This window comes from Solanum verrucosum, unplaced genomic scaffold (assembly GCF_900185275.1).
Source record: "Solanum verrucosum unplaced genomic scaffold, falcon-dt-bn FXZP01000261.1, whole genome shotgun sequence".
Classification (NCBI taxonomy): domain Eukaryota; kingdom Viridiplantae; phylum Streptophyta; class Magnoliopsida; order Solanales; family Solanaceae; genus Solanum; species Solanum verrucosum.
Window position 1 is genome coordinate 14558460 of NW_026019969.1, and position 11607 is coordinate 14570066.

The following is an 11607-nucleotide window of genomic DNA, read 5'->3' on the forward strand; positions in this document are numbered from 1 at the left end:
TTAGACTAGAAAGAAGAAATGAATTTATATAAGTTGAATGCCATTTTTCATTTCAATAAAAGGAAAAGTAATATATGGAGTGGTGAAGTAGCTATTAAGCTAAAATACGATTCAATATTTTACTATATAAAGATTCCATCGAGTTATATAAATTTATAGAGTAAAGAGCACGGTTGATTTTGGAAACCTGTTTCTTCCCCTAAAACTCATTCCAACTTTTATTTTCTTTCTTTCTTCTATATTTCATTTGCTTCGACTTCACTAATTAGAAAGCATTTATTTGGTTTTTGGATTTAATATTACTTTTATGAAATTGTTCTTTCAAAATCAAATCTAGACAACAATCGTTTTCTTAAAATTGAAACGTTAAATCAATTATCTTAGAGTCAAACTTAGAACTAACCTAAACGCCACCTACCTAAGGTATATTTTGTTATTATGAAGCTAGCAAGTAAATTATTTTTTTTTTGTTGTAAACCTTTTTTTGAATCATTGAATTAACTAAAAGTGAAAAGTTCAAATGTTGCGAAGATTGGTTCAAAAAAGGTACTTTCAAATGCCAATGTTTTACGATGTTAATGGTGTAAAAAGGTAAAATAGTCCGTCATATTGTAACTCATTACATATGCATAAAGTAATACTTGAATTTCATGGGGAAAAAAATGATTCACATTTGTACTTTGATGATACCTTCTATACCTTGCAGGGTAATTTTTTGTTCAACATATTCTTTGTGCATCAGTTGCATATGAAAACTGTATAGTCCCCTGACTGGTTTTGCAGCCATATCTCTCATTAGGAAATAAACATACAACAACATACCAAGTGTACGTAAATGCTAATTGTCTCATTACGTGTACCTTGTAAGGAAACAAAATTACAGAATGCTACATAGGAAAAGGAAAGAAAAGAAATATGAGATCTCGTGTATATCATCATGATTTAGCTGTTGTGGACTCATCAACTGGGTGCCAAAAACGATTATTAACCCATATTTTATCAGCCTCCACAGCATATCCATCTTGATTACGATGCCAACTATAATAAGCATGAGTTCTATTCTTGATGGAGAGAGTGGCATGTCCAAAACTGGCCTCGCGGAACGCAGAGTAAGCTGGTTGTGGCTCTGACATGCTGAAATTAGTGTACAAGATATGCGATTATTTGTCTGACAAATGCCAATTGCAACAGATAAAACAACTTTCTAGACATAGACGATTAGTCTTACTTGGTGGCTAGGCCTTCAAGATTTCCTCCATCGCCAATTGTTATATAAATTGGAGCAGATTGATCTTTAATAGGACTGCATTCTCCATTGACAACGTTATAGGCCACATTAGATATCCGTTCCTGAAACACAATAAAAATTTACATCTTCTATAACAGATGAAACTATGATTCTCACATAAGCTACAGAGAACTGGATGAGTTGTACATACCGTTCGTTCATAAGCATGAACATGACCTGCAAAAACCATATCCACTTTGTACTGTACAAACCATGGCTCATACTCTACTCTCATGGTTTCCCCTTCCATATAGTGATTGTTGTAGCTGTTATACCATGGAGAATGTACTAAAACAAACAGCCACGGAGTCTCAGTCCTGTTAACCTTTGGTAGTTCTTTCTCTAGCCATTTATATTGAGGAGTGTATTTGCCTAAAATTTGAAAAGTATAAAAGGAACTGTAAGAAAAACAGACAAATCCATAAGTCCTGAATTTTCCGAATAGCCTTTAAGTCACCGAGAAAATGCATTATGAATTATCGCGAAGCAAGGTGAATGTTGTTGAAGTGCATGACCATCGATTAAGTTGTTAAGTAGTACTCGCAAGAATGTCATATCCTTACCAAATGCTGAATATGAGGATAAAACTATGATATATGCTGAAGCTCGCTTGATTGAATACCAAAGTGGAGATGTGCTGTTTGATGCTTTATACGGGACATGATATCTATGAGTGTAGGGCTTGAAGGTTTCTGTTTCCCCCTGCAGATAGTAACAAAATGTATTCATCAAAATTTCATTGCAAAACCATCTAAAATCCAGAAATGCATTAAATCTCAATGAGCTAATATTACGGTATCACTTACAATTTCAGGAGCAAAATCTATCTCATGATTTCCTGCGGTCCAAATCCAAGGTTCATAAGCAGTACTTCTCTCTGCAAACCTTCCCCAAGTATCCCATCTGCTATTGTCATGATTTGGATACCTATCTGCGTAAGATATGTCCCCTACGAACAACACTGCTTGCCCCTTAATTGGATTTAATTCATAATGTGTGAGTGTCTTGTTTGAATCGAAACTCTGACCAAGATCCCCTGTAATGAAATGCAGGATTGACTAATAAACACCACACAAATGAAAGCACAATATAAATGAAACCTCAAAAGCAATGGTAAAATAACCTAAGAAAGCTCCAACAGCAATATTATGGTTGGAATTGTTACCTATAAGACCAAATGTATAGGGTACATCAGGCCCAACTTCTGGAGGAGTTACGAACCAGAAGGTTCGTGCCACGTGCCCAATCCCAATCTTATAGTAGTATTTGGTATCGAACTACAAAAGGAGAATTAAATCCATTGTCAATTTGAGCATCCCAATATTAAATTTTGTTCAAGGAATGAAAGAAAGAATGTTAACCTTCAAATGTTCGATAGTACAGTGGTGGATGTAACCAGATGTATAGTTATAAAACTTATAGGTAGTAACTTTTCCATTTGCCTTATTCTTTAGGTTGCTTTTCTCACTCCAGTATACTACTGTACTTGAACCAGGTTCATCCATAGTCACCCATGAAACAATTACCGCCTTTCCCACGTGATCTCCTTGTGTTATATGAACCTTATTAAAAAGAAACCCCAAATAGAATCAATTGTCAAATAAACCAAATTCCATGAAAGTGACAAGCATAAGCAAAACTTATTACATGTGATAAAAAAAAATTTAAACACTATGCCGGTATTTTTCACAACAAAATTTTGACAAATATTAAAGCAAGAGAGTTTCTTCACTAATAACTTGGTCAAGAATAAGCAGCTAACATAAACTAGCTACTACCATACAAAGCACCCTGTGGGAGGCCTTTCAAAGGCTATCATTTGTAGGACGAGACTCGAGAGGCAAACCTACTCCCATACATTCCGACCTGTCTCCTTGGGAATGAGAATATGAAGATACCTGTTGAGGCGCATTATATCCAGGAGGAACACGGAAGACATCACTATCCAGAGGCATATCAATTGTCTTCTCAACTTTTCTAACAAAACTACTGGTGACTCCGCCATGGCATAAAACTGACTCATTCACAATCAAACTTAGAACAACGAAAATGCAATAACCAAACACACCCATCTTGTGGGAAAACTCAACTTTCACATTAATCAAGAGTAGTAGCTTCTATATATAGGCATCCAGGAAATAGGATCCCTCCAAATGCTCCAATCCATTTTAGTCGTCAATCCCGGCATGCTTACTAAAAACAACATGTTCAAAATAATTTTCATTTTAAAAAATCAAAATATAATTCGCGATTTGTTTTCACATTTGGTCTTATGTCAATAAAATATGGAGGTGCACAAAAATAAACTTATGTATGAATTAATATGATTATAATGTGGATCATATGAATTAATTTTAAACTTAAATCGGTCAAAAGTTTAGTTAGTAGAAGGATCCATAATAATACGATCTCACTATTTATGTTGAATAAAATTCCATATCAGCATTAAATTCTCATTCTTAAGGTTGTCCCACGTCTAAACACGACGTTCTTCCGTTTGATTAATTGCACGATGCGTGCAACCCTTCTATTTATTTTTGCAATTATTGTTATTCTGTCGTAATGTTTAAGTGGGTTGTTACGTTGACAAATTATTTATTTTAATTATTATTTAAATTTTATTGTATTGGATCGTTAAATTATTATTATGTAATGATAAAATTTCTTGTTTTATGTACTGATCAATTTGGTGTGATCGCTTTGTTATCTTACTTATTTTCTTTCATTTCATTTTAAAACATTTGCTTATTATCTAATAATCATAGGTTATTCTTTATCGTTTTTATGATGACCCTATATTGTACCCTAGCTTGAGCCGAGAGTCTTTCAGAAACAGTCTCTTTACCTTGGAGAAATAGTGGCAAGGCCAACATACACTCTACCCTCCCCAGAATCCACTTTGTGAAATTTCATTGTAGTTGTTATTGTTGTTTTAGGCTTATCCCCTTAAATTGTTAATGTCTGATATTTTAATATAATGATGTGGATTGATACAATCTAATCAAATGTTATATTCATCAAAATAATTTAACATTTTCATCAAAATAATTTAATACAACACATTATGAAATAATATGTAATAACTATCAAAACAAAGTGTAACACCTTATCACGGTGATATATAAATCAGTTTGTATGTATCTTAATCAGTATTAACTACTGCATCCGCTTCTTAAGTTATTATAATATATTATCCTTTCTTACCAACAAAAAAAAAAAACTACTTTTCACCGATATAAATATCAGATAAGCATGCACTTAGAGAATATTATTTTGTATACTCATATTTCATACATTTTTTATTTTTCCTGGTCCACTGATATTGATTAGAATTAACGCTCCACATGAGTACGATTATTTATTTGACACTTAATTACTCGTGAAGGCGTGTATTATATAAAAACAAAAAAGATGTGAACTGGGGAAAAAGATTTCGGCCACGTGCTCCTGGATATATTATAGTTGTTAATTTATTCATATGATATGTCTATGGCACGTTTCTTCGTTAATTAATTAATATTAAAACTTAATACATTTGCTATTAATTTATATCACATGATATGTCCAAGGCTTTACCCCAAAAAAAAGAGTCTTCTTTCTCTAACTTTGATAAATTTTAAATATAACATTATAATCAATTTTTAAGTTCTACTTTTTATATTGGTTCCAAGTGTAAGCTGATTTAACCATCAGCCATTAGACAACCATGTAAAATAATTTATAATTAAAGAAAATGACTAATGATTAGAATTATAATTTGGATAAATGAGTAATATGAACAAATGTATGTCCTTCGATTTTCTTTTACGACGTTTTTTTCGTTTTCCACACAATAACTCTTCTGCCATGTCCCAAATGGACGTTTAACAAATTATGAGGCAGCAAGAGCTTGAAATAATGAAACATTTATTCATCAACAAGTACACAATGTTACTGAGGAAAAGGAAAGAAAAGATAGATGAAATTTCGTGTATATCATCATGATTTGGCAGCTGTGGACTCATCAACTGGATGCCAAACTCGGTTGTTAACCCATATTTTATCAGCTTCCACAGCATATCCATCTTGATTACGATGCCAACTATAATAAGCATGAGTTCTATTCTTGATGGCAAGAGTGGCATGTCCAAAACTGGCCTCGCGGAATGCAGAGTAAGCTGGTTGTGGCTCTGTCATGCTGAAATTAGTGTACAAGATATCTGATTAGTTGTCTCACAGAAACGCCAACCACAACAGATAAAACAACTTTCTAGATCTAGATTAATCTTACTTGGTGGCTAGGCCTTCAAGATTTCCTCCATCACCGATTGTTACATAAATTGGAGCAGACTGATCTTTAATAGGACTGCATTCTCCATTGACAACGTTGTAGGCCACATTAGAAATCCGTTCCTGAAACATAATAAAAGCTTACATCTTCTATAACAGATGAAAACTAAGATTCTCACTTAAGCTACAGAGAACTGGATGAGTTGTACATACCGTTCGTTCATAAGCATGAACATGACCTGCAAAAACCATATCCACTCTGTACTGTACAAACCATGGTTCATACATTACTCTCATGGTTTCCCCTTCCATATAGTGATAGTTGTAGCTGTTATACCATGGCGAATGTACTAGAACAATCAGCCACGGAGTCTCAGTCCTGTTAACCTTTGGTAGCTCTTCCTCAAGCCACTTGTATTGAGGAGTGTATTTGCCTATTAAATGGAGGAAAGAAAAGGAACTTATAAGAAAACAGACAAATCCATGGTCCTGAATTTTCGAAATAGATGCCTCTCCTGAATAACCTATACTAGAGACCACGAAAATGCACTCACAGACTTTTTTGGGAGCAAGGTGAATGTGAACAAGACTGTGGACTGAAATTTTTGGTATTACTACATAAAGACTTCTAAATTCTTCAAGAACTGGAAAAGTAACAGACTGTAGATGATATTTTCTGGCTGAGTACTTCTAAGTTCTATGTCCACACTAAAGAAGAGGAAAAGGGAAAGCATAAACAGTTCATAACTCAATGCTAAGTATCATTCACAAGAGTACCGTATCCTTACCATATGCTGAATATGAGGATAAAACTATGATATACGCTGAAGCTCGCTTGATTGAATACCAAAGTGGAGATGTGCTGTCTGATGCTCTGAATGGGACATGATACCGATGAGTGTAGGGCTTGAATGGTTTTGTTTCCCCCTGCAGGCAGTATAAGAATGTATTCATCAAAATTCCATGCAAAACCATCTAAAATCTAGGACATTATTATTAAAGGAATGGAAAAGCACAAGCAAATTGTCTTTTTGCTGTGGAGTTCAATCAATAAACTCTATAACCACATTGGTTCTCTCTAAAGCATACACGCTTGCTCATTATTAGTCTCTCTAAATATAGTCATTTTTATCGTGCAATATGAATCTCATGCCACCTCCTTTGCAAAGCAGAGGAAATGTTTATCTATTTTTTTGTTGGAACAGAGATAGATACCAGCTTCAATAAACTCACCACACTCAAACTAGAAATAGAGAGCAGAATCTCTGGTTAAGATATACTGATATTGTGACGAATGTAGAATTCATGCAAGTAAGTATGCTTTCTGTTCGTACATTGAAGCAAAAGGGTTTTAACACAGCTTCTTCTCAATTGGCTGAAGGTCAAGAAATGCATTAATAAAGCTCTGTAGGAGTATTAGCAGTTTCGTCATCAGTATATATCTCTATATCTAGCTCAAAAAATTAGGTTAAAGCATCTATGAAATACACAAGAAATAAGTTTTAAGCAAAAAGGGAAATAGTATGGAATCACTTACAATTTCAGGAGCAAAATCTAACTCATGATTTCCTGCTGTCCAAATCCAAGGTTGATAAGCAGTACTTCTCTCTACAAACCTTCCCCATGTGTCCCACCTTACATTATCATGATTAGGGTAGTTATCAGCATAAGATAGGTCGCCTACGAACAACACTGCTTGCCCCTTAATTGGATTTAATTCATAATGTGTGAGTGTCTTGTTTGAATCGAAACTCTGACCAAGATCCCCTGCAATGAAATGCATGTTGGCTGAGAAATGCCGCACAAATGCTAACACAAGCATAAATGTTTTTTAGCTATCATTTCTCCTTCTCCTTTGGAAGTATGCAAAGAGGTTCTCACTGAACCATGTTCAACATATGCACCGAAGGAGAAGCATGCTGTATGTATAAAGTACATGTAACGAAGTTTATGCGTCATGCAGATAATGCTGTTTCACACAATAAACTAGAAAATTTGTCATCTCTCAATCCTAGATTCAGGGTCTAATCATATTCACATCAACATGATTGTACAGTATATCTTTATTTTGGTACGGTATGAGAAAGCACAATATCAATGAAACTTCAGAAGCAGTGTGTAAAATAACCAAAGCAAGCTCCACGAAGTACCAACAGCAATAATTTGGTTGAAATTGTTACCTATAAGACCAAAAGTATAGGGTACATCAGGGCCAACTTCTGGAGGAGTTGTGAACCAGAAGGTTCGTGACACCCGTCCAATCCCAATCTTATAGTAGTATTTGGTATCAAACTGCAAAGGAGTATTAAATCCATTGTAAGTTTGAGCATCATTATAGAGGGTAAAAGTAGTTTAGAAATGCTCAAGAAACCAAAATTATCCAACCAAAAAAGTGAATGAAAGAAAGAATATTCACCTTCAAATTTTTGATATTGCAGTGGTGGATGTAACCAGAAGTATAGTTATAATATGTGTAGGTAGTAACTTTTCCGCTGGCCTTATACTTTTGCTTGCTTTTCTCACTCCAGTATACTACAGTACTTGAACCAGGTTCATCCATAGTCACCCATGAAACAATAACAGCCTTTCCCACATGATCTCCTTGTGTTATGTGAACCTTATAAAGACACCCCAAACAGAATCAATTGGCAAATAAACCAAATTCCATGAATGATACAAGCATAAACAAAATTTGTTACATCTGATAAAAACTTTAAACACTATCACATTTGTCCAATGGGTTTTAACTGAACCCAGAATTTCCCACACTGATTCAACTTAGTGCGGGGCACCGTGTTTGTCACAGTAATAGCCTTATTCATGTAGTTTCTTGCTTTTGTTATCTGTTACAATTTGTTATTTACTATGTTAGGTGATCGCACTATTTTGTTGATGTTATGTTCTTGCCTGCCATCTTTCCTTTTTTAATACTAATTTGTTTTGCTTCACTTGAGACGAGGGTTTCTTGGAAAGAGTCTCTATGCCTCGAGTTAAAGGTAAGATCTTCATATACTCTACCCTCTCTAGAACAACGGATATGTTGTTCATTTGACAGTAAAATTTTTGACAAATATTAAAACAAGAGGTTCTTCAATAATGGCTTGGTAGAAAGTCACAAAGAAGGCACCAGATAAGAATCTAACATAAACAATGCCTTCAGCCGTACAACGCACACAGTGGCCGGCCTGCAAAGGTGATCACTCGTAGGAGGAGAAGGTAGCCTACGCCCATACCTTCCCACCTGCCTCCTTGGACTTAGCTCTGAAAATGATTTTTCTAAACCGATAATTTCAATTTCAAGAGTAGTATGAGTTCAGTGGATCCCAAAAATATCTACTTTTCTACTAGTATACCCCAAAACCCATTAAAAAATCAAAGTAAAGTGCCATTAAACAAAAACGGAAAAAAAAAAAAGAAGGTGAAAAGTGCATCAAATATATCTCATAAAAAATTCAACAACTCACAGCAAGGTCAATGATGCATCAAAAGTGTTTGTTAAAAGCTCTAAATGAAAAAATACAAACTAGAAAACAGAAAAAGGAGAATATGAAGATACCTGTTGAGGCGCATTATGTCCAGGAGGAACACTGAAAACATCACTATCCAGAGGCATATCAATTGTTTTCTCAACTTTTCTAACAAAACTACTGGTGACTCCACCATTGCATAAAACTGACTCACTCACAATCAAACCCAAAACAACAAGAATACAATACCCAAAAGAAGTCATTCTTGACAAACTCAACTCAACTTTCACATTACTCAAGAGTAGAAGCTCCTTTATATATGCATCGAGGAAGTAAATAGATACCTGTATTCCCAGTATATACGTCTAGAATTGCGGGGAATATGCTAACCTTATACGATGATAAGTACTCAGTCCCAACTTAATTTAAATATTTTCCATCGAATTAATTGGTTAACTATGGTCTATGACCTACATTAAAGATAGAATTTTGAACAATTTTTCATAATTTATCATTTTAATTTTAATTTATTTGTCTTGCATTTTTTTTTCCAGTTCTTTCCAATTTTTTATTCTTTCTTATTAACTCTTTAATTTTTACTTTACATACAAAATTAAAAGACATTTTAATATATTTTACAAGGTTCAAAACTTTTGTATATTCTCTTTAACTCAATATCAAGTCAATCTAAATCAAAAGAATTATACATGCTACTATGATAAACTTGGTAAGGAAATATCTCGGGGACTCTATGAAGATCGAATATTGTGTTATATATAATTTTTCTTAATTTTAATAATTAGTTAAATTAACTCTTGGACAAAATAAACACAACAACTAATATGATAAAGAATATTGAAATATACTCCCTCTATTTTATATTATCTGATTTTTGAGATATTTTTCATTCTTCAAAATAAGTGAATTCTTCAAAGTTTTTGTCCATCTTTATTAGTCAATTATATTATTTTAGGAGGTACAATAATACTTGTCCAGTAAACCAAAAAATAATTTATCGTGTTATTTCTATTTTACCTTGCTATTAAATACTATTCAGTTTTTAATGTTTAGATGACTTATATTTAATTTACTACTTCTTAATCTCTTTGTCAAGTCAATAGTGGAAAACTATTATTTGATGTTTGAAATTTTTTTCATTTTTGTTCTTCATTTACATTGTCTATGTGATAAATTAAAGAGAGTTAATTGTTCATATTTACTTCCCCCACCCCCCTACTCTATTTTTATTTATCCATGTTTGACTTGGCACACTTATAAAAAATAATAAATAGAGGGATAACTTTACTATATCACTCCTATTAATTACATAAATCATCTAAATATTAAAAAATAAATAGTGTTTAATAATAAGGATAAAAAGATATAAAATGATAAACTGTTCATTAATTTTATAAACGGGATAAATAAAGATCGATGAACCATGGGAGTAGGATTTTCTTTTGACTTATTTCTATTTTTAAAAATAATTTTTGAATAATTAAAATGCAAAAGCGAAAAGTATTTTTCAATTTTTTAGCCAAAAAAAACTTCAACGACTATTGAGTAGTCGACAATCGATATTCGGATTGGGTTACCAATGGGAAATCCAAAAAGAAAAAAAGAGCTATAATCATAGGCGACAATAAATTGAGTTGACTTCACGACTTACCAGAAATTCGCTGTTATCACATTAGATAATCCCTCCGTTCTTATTTATATATCATTATTTTAGATTTTACGTGTATTAATAAAAAATTAAGTAAATTTACTATTCTATCTTTATTTTTAAAAAAATTTAACAAGTTTTCAATCAATGAATACAAATTAATTTATTTTGATTAATTAATTTAAGTATTTAACCAATGAACATAAATTATTTACTCAATTTTTCTATGTTGATTAAATATATATTTTATTACTCACCAAGGAAAAATAGCAAGAATATTATAATTTATACAAAAATAACAATTATTATGAATCAACTATTTATAGTAAAAATGAAATACAAAAAGGAACGGAAGAAGTGCATCGCAATGTGCCCATCTTAGAAGGTGGATCGTCTTTGGACCAATGCGACAATGACTTCCACATAAGACTTTTGTATCACAAAAAAAGAAAAATTAAAAAAATTATATATATATATATATATATATATAAATATATCTGTGTGTGTGTGTGTGTTAAATAAATTTACCAATATCTTATGTTAAAATTATCAAATTCATAATACCATAATTATCACTATGGACTTTACTTCTGGTGATGACACTTTCTTGAGAGCTCTAAAAAAGGCACCATCGACGGTGGCGAATTTAGAACAAAAAAATAGGGCATCGACATTCGTGGTCTTTTCGTAAAATTAAATATTTTATATATATATTTTCTAAGATTTGTATAATATTATATTTTGGCACCTGTACTACAAGAAGTCTAAATGGTCCACATGATTTAATATTGAATTTTTGACCTTGAGGATTAAAGATCAATTCTCACTTCAGTAAAATTACATTTTACTTGGTGCATCCTTGTTCGAAAAATCTTAAATTCGCCTTTGACCTTCGACTATCAAGTTCATGCAAAATG

The 11607-nt window shown here is 32.7% G+C and overlaps 2 protein-coding genes across 2 annotated transcripts; both read right to left on the minus strand.

The window, feature by feature from the left end:
• Nucleotides 1-926: 926 nt before the first annotated feature.
• Nucleotides 927-3414, minus strand: LOC125816060 (purple acid phosphatase 2-like). The gene is made up of 8 exons (XM_049495652.1): nucleotides 3187-3414; nucleotides 2650-2850; nucleotides 2454-2565; nucleotides 2095-2324; nucleotides 1852-1990; nucleotides 1440-1660; nucleotides 1229-1350; nucleotides 927-1134 (listed from the first exon to the last, which is right to left on the minus strand). The coding sequence occupies exons 1-8, from the start codon at nucleotides 3358-3360 to the stop codon at nucleotides 936-938; spliced, it is 1398 nt and encodes a 465-aa protein (XP_049351609.1). The 5' UTR covers nucleotides 3361-3414; the 3' UTR covers nucleotides 927-935.
• Nucleotides 3415-5012: 1598 nt separating this feature from the next.
• Nucleotides 5013-9456, minus strand: LOC125816059 (purple acid phosphatase 2-like). Its single transcript, XM_049495651.1, has 8 exons — nucleotides 9114-9456; nucleotides 7974-8174; nucleotides 7738-7849; nucleotides 7095-7324; nucleotides 6346-6484; nucleotides 5771-5991; nucleotides 5559-5680; nucleotides 5013-5465 (listed from the first exon to the last, which is right to left on the minus strand). The coding sequence occupies exons 1-8, from the start codon at nucleotides 9285-9287 to the stop codon at nucleotides 5267-5269; spliced, it is 1398 nt and encodes a 465-aa protein (XP_049351608.1). The 5' UTR covers nucleotides 9288-9456; the 3' UTR covers nucleotides 5013-5266.
• Between the last annotated feature and the right edge of the window lie 2151 nt (nucleotides 9457-11607).

What these genes read in the sequence shown, in the direction of transcription:
- LOC125816060 (XM_049495652.1), bottom strand. Translation starts at nt 3,360, where the DNA reads ATGGGTGTGTTTGGTTATTGCATTTTCGTTGTTCTAAGTTTGATTGTG. An exon ending in TAGATTTTGCTCCTGAAATT is followed by an intron (nt 1,991 to 2,094) that starts GTAAGTGATACC and finishes TACTATCTGCAG; the next exon opens with GGGGAAACAGAAACCTTCAA. An exon ending in CTTGAAGGCCTAGCCACCAA is followed by an intron (nt 1,135 to 1,228) that starts GTAAGACTAATC and finishes CACTAATTTCAG; the next exon opens with CATGTCAGAGCCACAACCAG.
- LOC125816059 (XM_049495651.1), bottom strand. Translation starts at nt 9,287, where the DNA reads ATGACTTCTTTTGGGTATTGTATTCTTGTTGTTTTGGGTTTGATTGTG. An exon ending in GACATAATGCGCCTCAACAG is followed by an intron (nt 8,175 to 9,113) that starts GTATCTTCATAT and finishes TGTCTTTATAAG; the next exon opens with GTTCACATAACACAAGGAGA. An exon ending in CTATACTTTTGGTCTTATAG is followed by an intron (nt 7,325 to 7,737) that starts GTAACAATTTCA and finishes ATTTCATTGCAG; the next exon opens with GGGATCTTGGTCAGAGTTTC.